At 38.1% G+C, this 22,658-nt stretch overlaps 1 protein-coding gene across 9 annotated transcripts in view; it reads right to left on the bottom strand.

Annotated features, from left to right (window-relative positions):
* Positions 1–22,658, bottom strand: part of CEP128 (centrosomal protein 128) — a 369,193-nt gene that overhangs the window by 15,187 nt on the left and 331,348 nt on the right. For 5 of the 9 annotated variants that reach the window (XM_029951892.1, XM_029951894.1, XM_029951893.1 and 2 more), the window contains 2 exons: positions 8,182–8,259; positions 4,728–4,841 (listed from right to left, as the gene is read on the bottom strand). In XM_029951892.1, coding sequence (XP_029807752.1) covers positions 4,728–4,841; positions 8,182–8,259 — 192 coding nt within the window. Of the gene's footprint in view, positions 1–2,593; positions 2,897–4,715; positions 4,842–8,181; positions 8,260–13,953; positions 14,304–20,291; positions 20,444–22,658 lie in introns of those variants that run through there. The other 4 variants (XM_029951897.1, XM_029951898.1, XM_029951896.1 and 1 more) reach the window with 3 other exon arrangements.

Raw genomic sequence — 22,658 nt, 5'->3', positions numbered from 1 at the left:
GTTATGCACAGCATGTTTTAGCAGCTACTGTTGTAGAAGATTTAAGATTCGTACAGAAATAGCTGACCTAAGAGACGAACGCTAACAGCCATTAATTGCTACGAGCAAAGTGTAAACAAATCATGGAGAGATTCAAGAAGGGAGAAACAGCTTCCAGGAGAAAAGCACATACTCATACCATACGCATGCTTACGCTGAGCACACAGGACAAAGGGCTCTGGCTAACTCTGCCTTGGTAAACTGTGCTGAAAGCGACTGTCAGCACTTCCTCACCTACCTCATCCTGCAGAACATCTGCTTCTTTTAAAAGATGTTATGTACTAAAGTCTTCAGCGAGAAATTAAAAATCATGATTTTTCCTTTCAAGAGGAGGAAGGAAGGGAACAAAACATGCCTTCTGTGATTTTACTATAAAATCCACTGCTAATTAAAACTACATATTTAGCCTGAGTGAGGAGCAAAAAGGGCGGGCAGCAAATGGGGATTTCTTGGACAAAACCATGTTCCTCTGTGAATTCAGATTAGGAATGCTATGTTGACTTTTGAACATCCTGTTCTATTCGAAACAGCTGGGGCAGCAAGGAAGCCTGCATGTCCTGCAGAAACCCAACCAGATGGAAGAGAGGCCATGAAATGCTTCTGTTGTCTACACATGGAGAGAAAATGTGTCAGATTCAGTTTTGAATTCCAAACGTAAACTTTTAGATCAGGCTTTGTCCACTTAACCTGGTCAGCTTCATACCATGCTATGTCATGCTCTTAGAAGCTGTGGATGTTGGTCCTGTTGAGAATCTCGAAAGGTTTGTAGAAATCGGATCATTTTTTTTTTCTTTTCAGTTATTTAAATTCTGGTTACTTAACACATGATGTAGGGTTAGTTTTAGGTGTACAATACCACGATTCACACGTCCATACATCAGCTGGTGCTCATCGTGTCAAGGCCATCCCTTAATCCCCCTCACCTCTCTCACCTGTCTGGTCACCATGGAAGTAAAGAGCAGATCCCTGTAGCCGAGGCTGGAAGAGAACCTGGCTTCTGTCCTTCCTGCTAACCCTTCTCTCCGTCAGCAGGGGCTTGTGCTGATGTCTCACCGCCTTCTGACAACAGCCAGTTTTAAGAAGCCAGTTACCAATATGGTTCTGTTATTCCAACAGATATCTGAGAGCACATAGTAATGCAGTCAGGGCTCTACAACTGTAATGCTAATAGTGATCCTCTTCCAAACAAATGTGCACACTTCCCTGTGCCTTGACATTACAAACCTCTTTTCAAAAGCCTTTGGAGCATCTTTCTTTTCTCTGAACAGCGGCTGCAATGTATTGAGGCTTCCATTACAGTAGTTTTCCTTTTCTCTTTTGCACTACAGTTTGTGTGAAGGCTTTGAATTCCTGAGGGTTGGTAATGACTTTTCTTATCATGGCATTGTCTCTAGCCCCTAGCAGAGTGCTTGTATATAGAGATCCAAATGTTTGTTGAATGTTATAGTTATACATAGCAAACATAAATATCCTACAATTAGAATGGAAGCTCCAAAGAGGCAGGGAGCTTCCTCTGTTGGTTCACTGACGTGAGTCGATGCACCTAGTAAGTTTCTGGCACATAACTGATGCTCAATACAGATTTGTTGAATGCATAGATAAGTATTATAAGTCTCCAAAGAGTCTGGGAAGTACTTATTTGGTAAATAAAGAAGAGAAAATATTGTATATATGTGTAAAGGAACAAAGACTAGATGGCCATTTCCCCTTTCTTCAGACCAGGGGTTGGCAAACTTTCTTTAGAGCGTCAGATAGCAAATATAAGGCCTTTTGAGCCATTTAGTCTCTGTTGCACCTTCTCAACTCTGCTGCTGAGTGTGAAAGCAGCCACAGACAATTTGCGAATAAATGACTGAGGCTGTATTTCAATTAAATTTTATTTGCAAAAGCAGCTGGCAGGCAAGATTTGCCCCACTGGAGGTAGTCTGCTGATTCCTGTTCTAACACAATCGTGCAAGAATTATCTACTAGGATTAAGACAGATAGGCAACTACTCCCTCTGTGAAGGCCATGCCTTCTGCATCTTTTTACATGCTGCATTCTCACCTCTAATAGGTAGTATAGGGCTTTGCAGTGTGGTAGCTGCACAGTATGTTTGTAGAATTAAACTGAATCCTACAGTAAGTGATTTCCCAGAACTGCAGTTGTCAGTAGAACCGACAAATTCAAGTTGCTGCAATGTGCCTTTTCTTTGAACTCTCCTAGCAAAATACATGGGAAGTTAATAGCTGCAGAAATAATGTTAAATAAAACCAGGACACCTTCTCTCTCGATAGAGTACCCGTGCCTCTTACTTGAGGCATTATTCTTTAGGATGTCAATAATTAACCAGAGGTTAACTCTTGATTATCCACAAAGCCAAGAAACGATTAACCACTGTCTGACTGCCCATCTGAGCTCATGCTTCTTTTGAAACTTTTTCAGTGAATTATTTCCACAAAAAGCATATAAGCAAATCACTGTTGGTATCCATAACTGGCCAAAATGTGCTCCCACATTTTCTGCTCCAATGACTACAAAAATATGATATTCTCATGAGTGTTGAGTTAGATGAGTGCTTTATTTCAGGCCAGACATCTGTTACAAATGGTGATAGTCTACATATTCGTTGCTGAAAAGGATCAATGTTTTAAAATGTTTAAAAGTAATGCGAATGTGGGACGGTGTCATCACAAAACGTGCTTTGCGGCCTTTTCTTATACTTGTACTACCTATTTGCAAAATTTTCAACTTATTTCTCATTTTGCTAAGTGGTGGCCTCACTTACAAACCAAGCCTGATTTCCTCTTCAGCTGCAAATGTAATTTTAAAGAGAACTCCAACATGATTACTTGCTGAACATGTTACACATTCATAGCTTTGCCATATGCTGTTATGGAAATTACAATGATTTAAAGCAATTTGGGTGTCACTAGACAGCACTGATTCACCTGATACCAAATCTAACTGTAGAGGGAAATAATGCTTTAGATGTTTCATTTGCATCTAGACCTCTGTTGAAATAGAGGCATGTATTGTTTATGTATTTTTGGAGACAACTGACTTTCACATATTAAAAACATAGTCCTACATTGGGGGATTTCTAGAAAAATGAAGGTATTGAGGTCCAAATATACAGTATGAGAGCTTAGCGTCAAGGACATAGATCACTGAAGCCAGGCAGATTTAGGTTTTAACCCTGGTTCAACCATTTAATTGCTCTATAACCTTCAATGATAGAAGTGGAAAACTAATGGTGCCAATCTGACAGGGTTGCTCTGAGGATTAAATGAGATAATGCTTACATAAAGCCTGTGACACCTACAAAAAGAGCAATCTATGTGGTTGGCTCAACAATGAAAGTTGTTATTATTAGCTACTGCTGCCTAACTCCTGTGCTTCTGTTGAAGGTTAGAAGCAGCCCCTGCAAGTGAGGGAGAAATGCTTGAGTACATGGGATCTGCTGGGGGTGCTGGATATGCTACAAGAGTCAGCACGGTCACTACTAGAGTCAATAAGACCAAATGACAAAAGACAAAGGGAAAAGGGCACAAAGTCACAGGATGCCCTTTTCACAACGAGAGCATCAGTGATGTCGTATAACTGTGTTGTTTTGATTTGGGCTGGGCAAGTGGAGAGCTCATTTTAAGCATGCTATGGAAGGGCTTATGGAAATGAACACTGTCTTTATATCCACTGAGCATTCTATCCATTTACATTCAGAGGAGGGAAGAAGTTTCTTAGAAATAATTACATTTGACTGTATTCAGTGAATACATACAGTATAATGAATATTCATATGTACTGAGGTCTGTGTGAATATAAAAAAGACATAAGAACCTTTGCTTTTTTTTTTCTAAATGGACTTGGGAGTATACGTTCGAATAGAGATGGATTCTTTCCAAGTCAGTGTTCTGAATGGGGGACAAACTCGGGGATGCTGGGCAGTGTCTGGAGACACGTTATGATGCCGTAACTTGTGACGGAAGATGCTTCTGGTGTCTGGTGAGGAGAATCTAGGGATGCTGCTAGATGTCCTATAGCGCACAGGACAGGCTCCATAACTGAGACTTATCTGGCCCAAATGTTAATGCCAAGGTTGGGAAACCCAGCTCGGAGCTAATATCTGTTCAGGGTCAAATGGGTTTAAAATCACCCGCACCCCACATGGATCTTGGGGAGACTACAGGGAAGGGCAGGCTTTTTGTCAGTATGGTCAGGTGTTCTCAGTCTCCTGTGTTGATTCCACACTAGTGAACCGTACACTGAAGTAGATGAATGGAGTTCATATCCTCAGGTTAAAAAAGACTATAAATGCCAGGACTGTAGATTACAAAGTACGACGTGTTACTCAACCTTCTGGAGACTTCAGCACTGACAGTGGCTGGATTTATGTAAAGAGGAAGGCAACCACCTATGCCAAGTCTCTGGCCAACCTAGAGACCAGGGGTCTCCTGCCACACAATTTCCTGAGCAACATCAATGCCAGGAGACAAATTAACAGATTAAGCAATAATGGCATAAAATTAAAGAGTGTTCCCATGTGAAAAGTTATATGTAAAATCTTTGGATTTTCATTCTCTACTCCCACAAAACTGAAGATTGGTATCTTTTCTTTTACAAGTACATGAACCCTACAGGGGCAGCCTAGCAAGTTACAGTGATATGGGTAACGCTCAAAGACTGAAAATGGATACAAAGGACATTACTTTGAAGTTTTTGACTCTGTACTTGGTATCTTCTCGGCGCTGCTGAAGAGACTCTTGGTGAACTCTGTATTTAGAATGTCTCCCATCAATTCTCTCAGATAAACTGCAGGAATCCTGGAAAACAAAATACAAAAAACAGTAAGGCCAAAACCAGTTGGTGAGGGAACAGTGGGTACTTGAAATAAGAATAAGAAAGTATTGATAATTATAGGGGGATTACAGATTACCAAGGAGGAAGAAGAAAAGTCTCTTTGGATGCTACCTTAAAAATAAAAACAGGGTCTCACATTGGCATTTGTGTTCTTTTCACACTAGTCCTTATGCCAATCTGAAATGAGTGACATCCTTTGAAGGGAAAAAGTTTCAAGTAACAGTGAGTTGTCCAAAGATGGCTATTAATGACACACTTTTGAATGTTGTGTACTATCCAAGTAGTACCTGACATCAAAATATTCTATGTTAAAAAACAATGTTACCTTAAAAACTAGAGGCCTCTTTCATCACTAATTCTTAAACGATATTCTACCTTCTAGCCAGTATATCACGTTGACTTTTAAACCAAAGGATATTTCATCTACCTTCAAAAGAATAAAAAGGTTCAGGTAATAAAGAAATTAAGAAAGAAGTTTTGGGGTCATTCATTCATTCATTCATTCTTCTTTTCCCCCCTCTCTCCTTCCCTTCTTCCCTTCCTTTATTTTTTTGGGGGGAGAGAATGGAACATAGCAGTCACCATACCCAGTTATTTAGACATTTCCATTATGAATTAGGGAATAAACTAGAATAAATTGAGGGCAACTTATCTGCATATGTAAGAAAAGTTATCTATGGGATTTAGTTCCCCAAACAGGCCAAGGGAACTTACTGAGTGTTCAAGCTGGATGGGGTACTAGAATTCCAAAGTTCTCATTTTTATATATAAAACACTATGGCCCAGGGAAGTTAACGATGATTTGCCCAAGACTAGGCAATTTGTGACAGATTGGGCTTTAAGCCCAATGCTGTTACCCTTCTACCATACCGGATATGTAAAATTTAAACGTGGAGTTGTAGAGTTGAACCACTTCTTTCAAAGTAAGATTAAAAAAATGAGAGACACGATGACATGAAAAAAGCCAAGGCTATCTAAATAGGATGAATTTGTATTTACTATAGCTTATATTTGCCTAGAGTCATAGATGACAATATTAACAAAAAATATACATGTGAAATACATCTTCATATATATGCTAATGATGCCGGTATGAGTAGGGACCATACAGATAATACTGTTTAAGCCCCCTCATTTTAGGGATGAGGATATAAGTAAGATATTAAGTAATTTTGCCCGGTACATGTGCTCGGATCAGAGTTTACATCTTTGGGCTCTTGTTGACAGCATCCTGATGTTTACAATTAAAAATCATTAGCTTGACTGAAAAAGCTCTTTTTAATCACAGAGATGACTTTAGAGTACACAGAAAGTAGGTGTCAAGCCAGAGGCAGTAGGGCAAAGAAAATGGGCTTTGTAGTTAATACACAGAACTAGATCCCTGTTCTGACTACTTTACATATTCCGAGCTTCAGTTTCTTCAGCTGTAACGTGGGGAGAAATAGTGCCCATGAGTAGGGTGTCTGAAGATGTTTTTTTAAAAGTAATATAGGATTAGAACTAAGCTACTGCCTGCTGCATAGTAGTGCAGAATACTTGCTAAATGTACTCCTTTCCATTTCAAGCTAAAGGTTTAAATTTTAATGACTAATATTGGAAAGTACAATTACGAACTTTGAAAAATATTCTCCCTAAAAGTTTCACTATACAGGCTTCTTCATATGTGCATGTATATAAAAGCTAGAGTTGGAGGTAATCACTAGTCCATATGATGAAAAATAATAATAAAACCTTTTGTAACAGTACTGAATTTTTTTTGTTGTTGTTGGTTTATTTATTTGGAGAGAGAGAGAGACAAAATCCCAAGCAGGCTCTGCACTGTTCAAACTCACGTACTGTGAGATGATGACCTGAGACAAAATCGCGAGTCAGATGCTTAACTGTCTGAGCCACGCAGGTGCCCGGACAGTACTGAATTTTTAAACTGTACTTATGAATATCCTGTTCAGTGTAGACCTTGGAGAAAAAGTGAGCTGTCACTGGAGGCTAAATTATATTTTTATTCTGGTATAAGATAGACATCTGTTTCTCGGTGACAAATGCCACCTGTTGTCTGGCCTCCCTTCCCTTAGATGACTTCTGTTAACTACAGAGAGAGAAGCAGAAAGGATATGGATGTAACATACTACCTCCTCTCCACACTGGGTAATATTAGGGTGAGGGGAAATCATATCTACTTGGATACTGGTTTTGTAATCCTTTGATAGGGATTTAGAAAGCAAATATATAATTAAATCATGAGAAAGAATTGCAACTTTAGCAAAACGTACTAGAACCACTTGGATTTGTTCTGTTTGTGATAGTCTAGATTTCTGGATATGTCAGCTCAACCCTGGATCACGTTCAATAATGTTTAGTCACGGAACTACCAAAATATGCTAAGTGAATTAACGTTAAGTAGTGGAGACCTTGAGAACCACATCACATCAGTGCCTCCAATAATCAATATGGCACGATCAGGCTATATTTCCTATTCACTAGATTCTCAAAGTATATGTTAGATACAAATAAAACCTAAATATAAGTTATATTTTAAACCCAATGTGAAAATAAGAGGTTCATGGTTTTCAAAGAGAACTCTCACCAGTTAACTTCAGCCATATGGGGCCAAGAAATTATAAATTGCTGAAATTGTCCATTCTATATGTGTCCCTAAAGGGACATTCTCTGGCCTGAACCTTGTCTGGCAGGACTGCTGGCAGGGATATTTGTTTTTGCATCTTTCCTCTATGAGAACTTTAAAAGTTTTAATAGGTAAGTCCACACGTGTAATTAATGTCTTAGATAATGAGATGATTTGTCGTTAGAGTTCTATTAATAAAAACCATGGGATATAAAATCTGAAACTGCGGATTTGAAGTCAACTATCATAGCACGGAGATAACCTGTGTACTATCAGATCTCCAAAACAGTACTCTGAAAATTTGTAATTAAAAAAAAAAAAGAAGATAGTTCATAAGGTGAAACTGTTTATCAAAAAAGCTATCTATTGTCAGTGTAATATGCAAACTCTTTTAAATCTTACGTTTTCTAAATTGAAGTTAGAGCTTTAGGAGGCCAAATGAGCTTCTAGTGTGAGGATAAAGTCTCTAATTTTCCTCTATTGTGGTAATATGTTAAGTTCCAGTATTTTCAAGCCTGACTTAGCAAATGTCGATAAACTCAGATAAGATGGAGTATTAAAAGTCCCCAATGTTTTTTGGTCTTTCCTCCTTCCCTACAACTTTCTTTGCACATCAGGAAGATGTCAAATGTGCTCATTCAGATAAGAATACTGAAAGAGACAAGCCAACTCTTTCTTACTCTCAAGTCTTTGAAATCTTCTAGTAAGCTCAGCTTCTCAGGCACAGACTCCAGATGGTCCAAGGCCACTCGGGTACTCTGGAAAAGAAAACATAAGGACACCAAACATTATAAAAAATTGATCAATACTCTCAGAATCCAAGTACTAAAAACCACTTGTACCCAAGGTAGAAGCAGTTCACGCTATAGATTTAGAGAGTCAAATACAAACAGATATAATAGTATTTCTATGATAATTAACTGTATCTCTTTAAATCAGAAGAATTATTTCCTTTCACGAAGTATATGAGATGCATTTGCAAAACTGACTCAGATATGAAAACTTCCTGGATAATTACTTTCAACTGATATGCTATGAAACTTTCTATAGAGTGTTTCATATTAATTTACAAACCTGCTTCAGTGAACATCAAAAATAAAGCACCGCATAATATTGAGAAATAGATGAATTTGCAGTTACCTCTATGGAACATATTAGAGAGCCTCAAATGTTGCTGTTATAAAGAAGAAAAGAGTTCTCAACAATTATTTTAGTTTAAAAGGAAGAGCAGGTTCTCACAAAACTTGGGAGAAACATCTGAAATTCAATATTTGCAACAGGGACACAAAATCCTGCTGATGATAAAAAACTTAGTCTTTGATTAGGTGGTTACTGATTTACACCCACCAATATAAACATTAAGAGGGAATGATCTGAAAATTCTTTCAAAGCCAATATGAACTAAGAAGTGGCAGGATAACCTTGAGACCAGAGACTGTATCATATGCATCTCTGCATCCTTAGCCCTGCCATAGGGACAGCTCATCTCTGTATCCTCAGTCAATAGATATTAGCTTTTAAATTTAAAGTGAATTTCAATTATTCAATGAAATAAACCACAAGTCCCATGGCTGGTGCATGAGAAGAAAGTGAAATGCTTTGCAAGAACTTGAATGTAAGTTTGCAAAGAGCTGTTGAAAAGATATCGGCCACCCAATATTGTGTGTTGCTCCCCTCCATCTCCCACGTGAATGTTTCTGAACAACACAACATGAGTGCAAGTGACACGTCTCACTTATGAGCTGGGTCAGTTAAGAGCCTATGTGTCCCATCTCAGCCCTGGCCATGAGGACCGTGGAGGACACATGCTTCAGAAGACACAGCCACCAGAGAGAGGAGAGCCATCGGCCATATTGGACTTCACGTCAGTGACACATCAACCTCTATTGTGTTAAGTCATAAGTATTCAGGGTTTGTTAATGATAACAGAGCACATTTGCTTTCATTATTGAAAATAATGCCTGAGACTTACATAATTAAAATGTAGGCTAACCAGGTGGTCAATTGCTTTTTCTTTTTTAATTAAAAAAATTTTTTTTGGTGGGAGGAGGCTCCAAATTATATGAGGATTTTTTTCCTCAGAAGTAGTTCCGTTGTTCTGGAAGTACACAGGGTTAGGAACTGGTGTTATCATCATTTGGTATACCCACTTACACTTAACCTTCTATTTTATTTATTTTATTTTATTTCTTTAAATAGTTTATTGTCAAATTGAGGCTTTTATTTATTTTTCCATTTTTTAAAATAGTTTATTGTCAAATTGGTTTCCATATAACTTATCCCAATGCTGTTGTCTGCCTTCATTTCCATTCCAGAGCTTCTCCCGAGCATATGTGTATGGCTCCTCAGGGTTTGTGTTGGGGCAGGGATGGAGACAGAGAGTTAAGGGTCTAACTTTTCCATGTAGACATTTTTGATACACTCATTTCTACCCTCTCCTTCTGTAGAAAATGGAACATCCAATTCAAAAGCCTCCCTAAAATTCTGCAGGGAGAATGGTATTTGCTTTTCAGCTGTATCCCCTTGACAGGCACTTGGGTTTTACCTTCTCTGTTTTGAGCCATTTTACCATTTTCCCTTCAGTGTTCTCCGTCTTGGGAGCTCCACCTGTCTTCTAGTTGTCAATGCAAAAATCAGTGTTTCTCTTTCTTCATATTCTTATTTTTCTAATGTGACTTTTGAGAGAAGAGCAAACACCCTCACGTTACCATTTCGAAACTGGAAGTCATATGTGCTGTTTCTTCAAGTTCATAAAAATCTTCTTTTCCAAGTCCATTTAAAGGATTTAGTATTTTCTTCCTTCTGCTTAACATTTATATGCTTGTTTTTTTTTCTTTTTTTTTGCCACATGTGTTCACTTAAAGGCCCATGAATTTTAAATGGCTTCATTTATTTTTTCATATGTTGGAAAGATTCATCAAAATGACATTTCTTAATATAGGCCCCAACATGTAGGTTTAGGAGAGCAAGTAATTTTAGCCACCATATGTGTTATATTCATTTCAATAGTAAAATTCCTCAAGAATTGGCCCTTTGACAGTAAAATGCACATCAATCCCATGGTGATTTTAAAGCAATTTTTTTTGTGTGTGTGGCAAATAAAATCTTCTTCATAAACAATGATTCTAATAGACTTGTAGTTTTGAAAGTTTATTTCCCTTTTTTTTAAATTCCATAAATCTCATTCAGAAGTGACCCTCTGAACCAAGGAGAAGTATGCGAAACTCATTTTGTTCTTAAAATAAGCAAATGATTTCTTTCCCTACTGTAAAATTCAACATGTTATGCAAATATTTTTGCTTCAAATTTTCAATCAACCAGGTTGCATGAAAAAATTTTTTTCTTGCATATTTTCACATACTAGTTTATTCTGACTATTTGATAGTTTCTGGATGCATATTCAAAATGGGTATATATATGTATATATATAAATATATATTGTATATATGCATTTGAGTGAGCTTTAAAAATTGTTGGCTTCTACTTTCTTAAGTACAGTTATTTTTCTACTCTCCTCCTCCACCCTCCACATCTCCATTAACGTCTTTAAGCGTTCTCATCATCTTATTTTAGTTGTGGCTTGCTTATATTCCTTTCATGTGTTGTGTCTAAATATCTACCTCAATATCAGAAATTGTTTCTGGTACATAAGCTTTTCCCTTCATCCGTACAGTCTCATCAATTGGGTAACATCAAAGGTGCATCCAGATATCACAGAAAGAGCCACAAACATAGACAGGACCGGTCCCGTTCTTTAGGAGCTTTTAACTCACTAGGGGAAGAAATCTGCACATGTAAAGGATGTAAGAATTACACAAAGAAAAAGTTGACTGCATGTATCTTAAAGAATTTATACATACAGATGCTGAGATTTCTAAGGCATCTGCAACAGGATGGCAGGAAATAGTGAAGACAATGAGTCTAGGCCTGCAGGTATCTCAGGTCTCATAATTTCATCATTAAGTGATATTTTAAGGAATCTATTTATTTTCTGACGGTTGATGTCTCTCTCTGTATGCATGTGAGCATGCTTAAAGCCGCCACTGTGGCATACAGACTTAAGAGTATGCATATTCATATTCAAACTTTTTTTTTAAGTAACGTGAGACTGTCTGAGATGCTAAGATTTGAGTCTGCTCACATTACAAGTCACTGCAAGTTCACTTTTCCCCAAAAGCTAACAGACCTAGGAAAAGGGAACCACTAGGAAATGAATAGTCTAAATAAGGAACCTGTTGGTTTTAGATGTCATAAAGATCCATAAAGCCTGTTAATTCCTAGGGCAACTCATGCAGTGTCAGGGAATCTTTTTATTTTCTTTTTATTTATTTTTAAAAATTTTTTTAATGTTTTATTTATTTTTGATACAGAGAGAGACAAAGCATAGAGGGTGAGTGGCAGAGAGAGAAGGAGACACAGAACAGGAAGCAGGCTCCAGGCCCTGAGCTAGCTGTCAGCACAGAGCCTGATGCGGGGCTCGAACCCACGTACATGAGATCTGACCTGAGCCGAAGTTGGAGGCTTAACCGACTGAGCCACCCAGGCGCCCCTCTTTTTATTTTTTAAGTTGGTTAATTACCACTGCCTTACACTATCTGATGCTTTAAAGGGCACGGACAAGTCCCCACCATTGGAATGAAGGGAATAATTTCTCCACTTTATTCAGAAATGGCACCAGCAAATGACAGGTGTTTACCTGTCTTTAATTTTCTTAGATTGATTTTCTAAAGGAAATAAATGGGACATTCACAAAGGGCTTAAACAGTTTCTCTTTTGAACATATTAGATATTAAATTTCATATCAACATTGAAAACAAAGAAAAATTCATAATTAAGAGTCCATTTCATAAAGGACCAATACATTGTGTATAATACTTGGTTTATCTCAGAGGAGTTGAACTTCCACTGAGCTAAGAGCGGTGGCAAAGCAAATGATCAGTGACTCCTGATTCCGTTTAGTGATACAAAAGACTGAACCATAAAAATGTAACTCAATTTCAAATATACTTCTTAGCCCTCACCCCACGGTATGACGTAGGCACCATTGCTATCCCCCTCATACAGATAAGGCCACTGAGAACCAAAATGTGAATAGCCTCCTCACAGTCACGTGGTGGCAAAACGGATGCAAATCCAAGCAGTCAGAATGAAGAAATGGCAGTATTCTTGTTTTTCTTTTTAAAATTTATTTATTTTGATAAACAGAGAGCACGCGCACGTGCAGTGGAGGAGGGGTAGAAAGAGAGGGAGAAAGTTCTGCCATGTCAGTGCAGAGCCTGAGGCAGGGCTCGATCTAATGAACCAGGAGATCATGATCCGAGCTGAGCGGACACTCAACTGACTGAGCCACCCGGGCACCCCAGCAAAGTTCTTATTATATAAATATTTTCATGGTGAATTACCAGAATCTGTACATTGTTTTACGTAAATTCCTAGTCCCTCTCTCGCTATCAGCTTTTAGCATCTAGAATATTGAAGCCATGTCCCTGATGGGCTTATTTATGGAAAAGAAGTTTCAAGATGTACATAGGAAGAATTTCATCTTGCCAGTGCCGAAGTCAATGTCTAAGACCATGCATCCAAGCATCTACAAGCACAAAAGGGGTGAGGATATTCTTTCTGTTATTAGAGGAAGTTAGGTATGAGATTAAGTTTCATGACACTAATACACCCTTTTCTTTTCTTTTTTTTTATAACATGGAGCAATAGCATAGCACACTGTCTGGCCACAAGAGCTGATTCGATAAATGTTGGATGGATAAGGACAAAGGCAGAGTTACCATTCTCTGATCAACCCACTGAATCTCGGCTTCTTTATTAAAACCTCAGCAGCAAAACTTTGCTATTTCTTTTCTCTAGACTAAGGCAAGATCCAGTGATAGAAACAACAGTGAAATTCAGAACATGTCCATTAGGGTCTGTGGCTTGTGTACCTACAGGTAGGTTTGAATATCAATCTGTTGAAAAGGGTGAAGAATAAGAGGGTGATTTTCCTATTCCAAAATCTTCAAACTGCCATGTACTTGAGCAGTTTGTACTGTCTACAGTGTATTTTTCCTTAGTTGTTTCTTTGTTTCCAACTACAGGGAAATTGAATAATGCAGTATGACAACGTTAGTAGCAGCAATTAGGAATTAGAAAGGGGCTTTGCTGAAGTTGTTAGTTTCCCGTCTTCTGTAGAGAAAGCTTAAAGAAACAGATTTAACCATGGGTATATTTTAGTAAATACGCTTCTCTTTGTAAAAATGCACATGTGTTTATTTTTTTCTTAACCTACAGCAACTACCATTTTCTTAGAGTGCTACTGAAATCATATGTTTTGAGGTATAGATGATAAATAAAGAAGATGCTATATTATTTTTAAAATACGTGTGTGCATTTTTGGCACCATACAGATGTTAAATAAACAAGGTTATGAAGCAGTTTATTTGGGTTCAAAGATGCAATTCTATTTCATTTGGAAAGAGATCCACTGCAAAACTTTCTTGACAAATGGCTGAAAGGTGGTAAGAGGACCCGAGTAAACAAATTTCAAGGGAAGGAAGGGTGGAATAATAAAAAGGATAGACTGCCTTTTCACTTGTGGGGACTCTATCCAGCACAGCTGTACTGGCTTCACAGGGTCTTCTTTTCATTGAAACCGTATCAGGCGCTCCTGGAGACCAAGTGGAACCAGAGAATAGGCCGGCAAAGTCATTTTGTTGACATACGGCCTGCAAGGGCCGCGGTGCTCAAAGTTGCGTGGATTTCTCGGAGTATCAGAGGAGTCCTCTATTTCCAGACTGTGTACCTTAGGAGAGTTCTAAAAATCAGAGACCCACTTAGATGGAAGTGTTTATGTGTACCTTGGGGTAAGAGGGTAAACAAGGCTCATTAAATAAAAACACCAGTTCACGTGGCAATATGACATCAGTGACTACAGTTGAGCTAAACTCCAGAAGAAGTTTTGTCAACAACAAACCCTATTTGTGTTCACTTAACACCATTCTAGTCAAAGTAGATCTCCTTTAAAAAGCTCAAATTTATGAGAACAGGTGGCCTAACATCATTGGAAAGCTTGAATAAAGAAGGCTTTCTAGATCTTTTCCGACTCTCATTCACAATAATGTTTTTTAAGTGAAGAACTATAAGAAACCAAATCTTCCATAACAGATTACTATTTTGTTATTTTGGGACATAACCAACTACATAACTATAGGTTATAGTCAACCCATGACCTTTTGCTTAATTGGGGGATTTTTTTCAACGTACAAGAATGATATTACACAGTATGGTAACTGCAATTTAAACAAACACTTGAAAAATAAAAAGATGAAAAAATAATTTACTTTTTAAATTGAAAAAAAAAAACCCAAAACACACACACACAAAAACAAGAATGCACTGAAGGAGAAGGGAAGACAGAAGTATATAAACATCTTTCTTCCCCTTGAGATTCCCTTTACATTATTTTTCTTGCCACTCCCTAGATATAAGGGAAAATTGATACATGAAGACAAATGAGAACTAGTTTAGTCCACTCTGTATGCCTTTACAACCGGTTTATAAGCAGGGGGTCTCGAGATTCATAATCTAATTTCTATGAAATCATGCTATTTAAAAAAATTTTTTAATGTTTTTTTGAGAGAGAGAGAGAGAGAGAGAGAGAGAGAGAGAGACAGAGTGTGAGTGGGGGAGGGGCAGAGAGAAAGGGAGACACAGAATCCTAAGCAGGCTCCAGACTCTGAGCTGTCAGCACATGGGGCTCAAATTCGCCAACCACGAGATCATGACCGGAGCTGAAGTCAGACGCTTAATCGACTGAGCCACCCAGGTGCCCCTCATGCTATTTCTTAAAACTGAAAATAAAGTGAATTCCCAAGGCAAAGAAATTTAAGAACCTTTGCCCCAAAAATGTGACTGCATGTTTATATTGGGACACTGTACATGCAAAGACTTCCCACAGGAGGTGGAGGCTAGCCGTTTCTGCTAAGGTGGCAGGGAGGGAAACCGTGCTCCTGATGGACTGGAAACGTGTGTTTCATGCTGGGCGGGAGGTACGGTGATGGACTGGGAGTCAGCACACCTGATTCCTGAGTATGCATAGTGTCAGCAATGTTACTCATATTTTGTGTTTCAGGGAATATTTTCCTTGCCTTTCCAAGCTTCAGTCTTTTATTTGTAAAACGGGGATAAGCACTGCTGGCCTTTACTATGCCACACACACAGGGCAGCTGGGATTATCAAGAAAGAGAGTAAGTGTGAAAGTGCACTGAAAGTTGTCAAAGACTCTCCAAACAGCAGGTGTTTTAAAACGGCTGATTCGGTGAGGCACTATCCATTCTGGTAATTCTCAAATGCAGAAGAGGAGGTCAATGACAGTCTAAAATTATAACTAATAAAAATTAGAGTAGAAAGGAGAAACAAGGCAAACTAAATTTAAAACCATATCCAATATTTAGAAATACATTTGCTGTTCTACAAAGAGACGTTATCTAAAACACAAAAGTAATAGAAGTGTAATGGCACATACATTACTTATATACATTCTGTGCCCTTGGTGGAGACTGTTCCCTCCAGTTTCCTTTTCTGGATAAAAAATTTCCCCCCAACATTATGAGCATTTTCAAGCATGCTAGAAATCTGAAAGAAACTTAGAGATCACCCATATACCTAGATTCTAAAATATTTACATTTTATTTGCTTTGTCACATATTAATCCACCTCTCTAAGCCTATGTGTATCCATATCCCAATTTATGTTTCAGATGCCTTACAAAGTAAATTATACATATAAATTATATACACTTTGCCCTAAAGACTTCAGCATGCACATATCCTTAGCTCCACTTGGATTTTTGTTTGATTTTTAAATGTAAAATTTACATCTAATGAAATGTATAAATCTTAAGTAAACTGGCTAAATTTTATTACCTTTTATCACTTCCTGCCTTTACTGAACCTATCACACAAGCTCTCCATTGCGCCCTGAGCCTTTCCTCTGCAACACTTACTAGAATATTTGTGTGATTATTTGATTAATGGTTGTGTTGATTTTGGGCATAAGCATCACAAAGATACCAGTCTTCACTCACCCCTACCCAGCACTCCACCCAGTGTTTCCATAGAGGTGGTATTCAAGAACTACTCCTTGAATGAATGAATGAATCTTATTCAGTGATGAAAAGGTTCTCATTCATTTATTCAATCTGAAAACGTTTAGTGAATACCTCCTCCATACTAGTGAGGAGTTAGGTGAGCTCAGGGAGCATACAAGAAGAGGCCAACGATGCCTTTGGGGCAAGGTCTTAGAGGGCGTTCTTGGCCACAGTATTTATGTTTAATTCTGAATGCAATCAAAGGTCTTCTGAGGACTTAGGGCAGTGAAGCGATATCCTCTTATGTACAGCCCGAAGGACCCGCTCCCATGTTGTTTGCAGATTGCTAGTCCCTCACCCGCGCGGAATCCCCAGAATGGGAGGGTGCTGCGAGAAGGGGGGACAGGCACCTCGCTCCCAGGCTGGAGTCCTACCAAGCAGCAGAAACTGTGAGACCCCCCTCCTGGACACCGTCCGGGCGCAGCGACAGAGAAACTTACTGAGAGAATACACCGTACCCCTGGAGGGTAACGGTGCCGCCCAAAAAGGTCTTGATTCACCCAAATACTCAAACATCTCGAAAACATACTTTCTGACAGCAATAATAACGACATCTAATCATGAATATCTCTAATCATCTCTAATAATGATGTTAGATTATTAGATTAATCTGATATCAATTTCAGTGTGGTAGTTTTCTGTCGTCTGAGGTCAGACAGCAAGCAGCAAGATACAGGGGCAAAGGTCACTGATCAGAAGCCAGGAGGAACAAGGTTCTATGTCAGCTTGGCCATGACCAGCTGCATGATCCAGGAAAATCATTTACCCCATGGGCTTCAGTTTCCCAATCAGGAAAATGGGAAAGTAGGATCTAAAAATCTCTAAGTGACCTTCTGGCTATCGCTTTAGTCACTTAAGCTTTAACTTCTTTCCACAGTAGGTTGGGATGTGATTTTTAAGTTTAGAAGGCTGGAATGAATATTTAACATCATTTTAAAAAGAGAAAGTAAAGTAAGAAGAAAATCATATATGGGATTTTAGGAGTTAATATTAACTCCCAAGAACTGCCCAAGAACACATGTGGGGTAGAAATAAATACCTTTATTCATTTACAGCAGAAAGCCAAACTAATGACTGCAGAAGGAAAACAGGAAGATGGACATTTTTATCTTTTTGGGTGTTCGGCCCATCAAAAAACTCCAAATATTTATTATTTTGTATTTTTTGGAACAGATACTTCCAAAGCAGGCATGAATTGCTTTCCATCTTTTTTCACTTTATACCTATCCTTAAAAATATACATATTCCCCTTTGTCTAAGTACTTCTAATTAGCTTCTATTCTATTACATGAATGTTCCTCCACACTTCTATCCACAAAGCTTCTGGGCCATCATGACTTTGCACATGAAGCCCATCTGTCTGAATGTTCTCTACTCACTGCTTAAATTAGCTCACTGATTCTCCTTCTGCAAGACTTGGCTTGGTCACTACCTTCTCTAATGTGGCAGTTAAGAGTCAGTCTGCTTGAAGTAAAATCCTGATTTAGTCACCTACTGACTGTGTGTTCCGAGGGAAGTTCCCAGATCTGTCTGCACTGGGACTCAGTTTCTTCAGTTACAAATTGGAATGTGTGGAATTATTGTTAAGGACCAAATATATCAGCACATGTAAAGTGCCTTAAGCAGAGCAGAATACTAGTAAGCACTCAGTAAACATCAGTTTTGTTACAATGGTAATACTAGCTATTATTCTGTGAAAGGTTTCCCTAAAGTCTGGGTTAGGTGTCCATCCTCAGTGCTTCCTACGCACACACGTCTCCCGTCATGTGTCTAATCATTTCCTGTGTGTTTGCTTGTCCCTCTTAGTCGACATCAAATAGCTTAAAAGCAGGACTGTATTTTACGCTGTATTTCCAGTGCTGAGTACTTAGTATCATGCACAATAGATTTTAGTTTAATGGGGAAAAAAAAAAAACCCTTCCCAACACAAAGACTAATAAAGGCACAATTAGAACTCAGAAATGTTGCAGGAAGAAAAATACTTTGTTAAAGGTAGAATTTAAAAGTGGTTTCTGAGGGGTAGAGAATATTTCTAATTCCCAATTAAAGAATAATAACAAAAAAGAGAACTGGGAGAAACAAGAGGTACTGTAAAGTTGAGTTAAAAGGTAGAGACAGAGTTAGAGACAGGACGATGCGAATAAGATCTTTTCGTGGACCTAACAGCTAAAGCAGGAAGCCTGTGCTGTGGAGAGCACCCTGCTTCCTGTGGATGAGGAGGCAGGGGCTGAGCCACACCAGGCCACGAAGGGTACACCCCGCCGCATGGGAGATACCGAGAAATGTTAATCATTTCCCCCGAATACTGCAAAGCCCTCCTCCCAAGGCCTCAAGACGCGATAAAGCAAGCGATCACATTTGCCTCTTCTGTATTTAACAGGGAACAGAGGGTCCTGACGTGGAACACTGATAAGGAAAGATAATTGTTCTGGTTGAGGTAGGGACCAGGCTAATTTACTTAAAAGCACCTTGGTGAGGTGAATATAATTAATCTTCTCTGTTCTCAAAATAAAGGGTTATTTTCTTTTTAAGGGATGTCTTGTGTTCTCAAAGAGAATGACAAAACAAATTAATCATTTTCCATTACTCCACACACAGCACTTGGATTTTGAAAGAGCATGTGAACAGTTAATCCCCTATATGGATGAGTTTCTGGTGACAGGCAGATCAGATCTAAATAGAAATCAGGCAAGGTATTTTATTTTTATCATTGTGGCTTTGAGACTTAATTCAGAATAGCTGAGATCAACCCTGCCTATACTTTTAGAGTTTGCTTTCATAATTAATCCTTTTCTGAACACTTAGAAACACTCTTTTGGATCTTGTACAAAGCATCCCCCTGGCTGACTGCTGCCAAGGCAGGCAGAAGCAGAGACGATCTAGAATATTTTAAAACCATTGAAAACGCAACAGAACTATCTCTTAAGGAATCCCAACTGCCAGGCCATACTTAGTTCAAAGTACCAATAATCTGAAGTTAGAGCAATACATTTGAGCAGATAGCTCACCTCAATGACTAATGTTACAGGTAAGCTTTATGTTTGAGATGCTGTTAAGCGGTCTTGAATGGTGGACAGAAGTGCACGAGGGCACAGACAGGGTATTTGTCAGCAGAAGTACGTATTTTTGACTAAAGCCAATCAGTTCCTTGACTTTATGCCACAGGCTGAAAAAGCTAGACTACGAAAGCCAGAGGGCATAAAACAGCTGACAATATTATTCGGTGAGCAAATCCATCTGACGTTTGCCACAACCAATTGTTCTCCTGAACCTGAAATTTCTAGAAAGCTTTTTTTTTCTTTTTTCCAGATGAAAGCCATGCATTCATTTAACTGGACAACAATGAAGCTTTGTGGCCTCGTGGTTAGCATGAAAAGGAGTTGGTCCTGCCAAAACAATTTGAAATTTTGAACCTAGGCTCCCTACTCTCACTTCATTTTAACATACTCAACTAAAAGGAGCAAGTGCCACCCACAGGCTCTACTGGACACATTTAAAAAAAACAAAAAAACAGGAGTAGCCAAAACCACATGACTTTGGACATTGAAAAGTATGTTATAAAAAATCCAGAAAACATGCAATACTCTGGAAATTAGGCAGGATTTCAGCGGATTTACCGTACAGAAACTGGAGGAAACATATGTCTTTCCCCTACCCAGCAAGAATTACTGAGCACTTACTATGTGCAAATCAAACCACATAACATCACTACATCAGACTTCACTCTGCTGAAGTTGACTCGAAAAAGTCACCATTTACTCTAGTCCAATAGTCCAGATTTAGTCCAAGCATATTCTTTTTGGTTCCTGAATGAAAATAAATTAGGGCAATAGAAAGATATATGTATATTACATTGTAATGTTTCATTAACTGACTTATTTTTTAACCATTAAACTGGGAAATTTTAAGCATAGGGACTATACCTCACTATTTTTTGGCTCTTTGGTATTAAAACATAAAAGCTACCCAATAAATACTTAACTGAATTTAGTCTTATAGTTTACTTCTCAGCCACCCAATAACTGTAAACATGCAAGCGGATTTAAAAATATGCTAATGTGAAAGAAGAGGTTAATTTATATTACACTTGGGAATGGTCTCCTATGCTCTTAAGTGAATATGAGTGCACTAGGAGTTCTGGGATATACTCTAAAAGAAATAATCATATTGTAATAATAAATCAAATTATGTGAGAAAGGTATTGTACTTTTTCATTGAGGATTCCTGCTCCCTACATTTTCTTTGGATATACTAGGACAGGACACCCAGGAGAAGTACCAGTCAGAAAGACGAAATTTGACTTATTTTACATTGCCTTACATTGCCTTTACCTGTCCCTCCCCCATCGCCAACTTTAGCTGCAGGCTAAAGGTGAGAGGTTCTATATTACTTTTCAGAAGGTGCAGACATGGGTACACCCCAAAGCCATGCAGAGCACTACTTTACATATAAATATGTTCTCTCCCTCTTAAACTTAGAGGGCATCCAGTGATTTAAAGAAGCTTTCTACAGATGCAAACAAGATACCTGTTGATAGTCATCCTGGGTCTATCAATTTACTGTAATATCATTTGAAGTAAGTCACAGTTTACACACTACAGGAATGATAGGAGATTCAGTTTAACAAAAACAAACAAACAAATAGAAGAGAATATAGAATGGCACTTTGCTCCCAGATCCTGGAACACAACAATTTACTTCTCCTTAATCTTCAGTAAATCTGAAAAATTAGTCATCACCATTTAGTCCAATAGGTGAAGTTTTAAAAAACAATATTTTACTTATCTGATAAGTAATTTGGAGAATAACATTTAAATAACAGATAACAGTGAAGAATAACTTTGTTAGAAATTTTAGTAGGAATTTAAGCATACTATATATTCTCCTAGTTTTAAAAGTACAAATACAATGGACTTCTGATTAACTGTCATTCATGATTCTGGAAAATGCCCATCTTATAAATATTGATTCTGGATTTCAAACATATTTCCAATGAGTTCTAGCTGATTTTCACTTCTGGCTCATTATTCTTGCACTTGCATTTTCAAAACACAATACTCCTAAAAATATTGACAGCCCCTATTTTTTTAAATTGATAAAGCTATCTTTTCACTATATAACTGCAATTTATTTTTTCAGTTTTTAGATTTATAAGCATCAATTAGGATGGTCAATCTAACAAAAATTTTCTTTTCTGTATGATCTTCTCCTTCCAATCACATTTTTATACAACCTGCTTTCAACGTTCATCCACTTAGGAATGGTATGAAGTAAATTTTGGTGAACAAACATAAAACAAGATGAAAGAGTACTGAATACATTCTTTTAGCAAAATGGGCTGGTCCAGCTACATGTTGCAAATGATTGATTGCATGATGCAGCCGTTCTTGTTGACTAACTAACTAGAAGAGAGTATCCTATTTCCTTTTTGTCCTTAGAAATGTATTGTTCATTCCTTGATTCTTCCGTGTGCAAAATTCATCTAGGATATTATCATTTGAAGACTCATAATCTGGCTTTTTGCTTAATTTCACCATCATCACTAGTTTCTAGAGTGCTGTGGTCTCTTTATATTCATCTTCTGACTCATCTAATAAGGGGGAAATGTCTTCCTCTGTCAGTTTCCTTCTCTTTGTCATTGTGAGTGAAATGAGAAATTCTGAATTCTCAACCTGCATTCAATAAAATTAATCATAATAAGAAAACACTACAAAGCTTCTTCTCAAAAGATAATATGACATTTGGGAGGAGCTTATCCATGGCACCACTACATGTGTTGTAATAGTTTTTATCCCAGCTTTTCGAGGATTTTTATAAAGCAAATAGCTGTACTGTCTCCCAGGGACAAAGCTTGGGTAGTATTTCTTGCAGCTCTCTTTATAAGATTGGGGGTTGGATAGCTATAACACAGATTGACTGTGTGTGCAAGTCCACCTAGACCCATGTCCATATTGTCCCAATGGGACTGCAGAAGCAAAGAGAAGAGGCAAACATGTATGTAGCCCATGGGGCCTGCTGTGC

Source organism: Suricata suricatta, chromosome 9 (assembly GCF_006229205.1).
Source record: "Suricata suricatta isolate VVHF042 chromosome 9, meerkat_22Aug2017_6uvM2_HiC, whole genome shotgun sequence".
Classification (NCBI taxonomy): domain Eukaryota; kingdom Metazoa; phylum Chordata; class Mammalia; order Carnivora; family Herpestidae; genus Suricata; species Suricata suricatta.
Note: the sequence above shows the minus strand (reverse complement) of the source record. Positions and strands in the feature narration are given on the sequence as shown.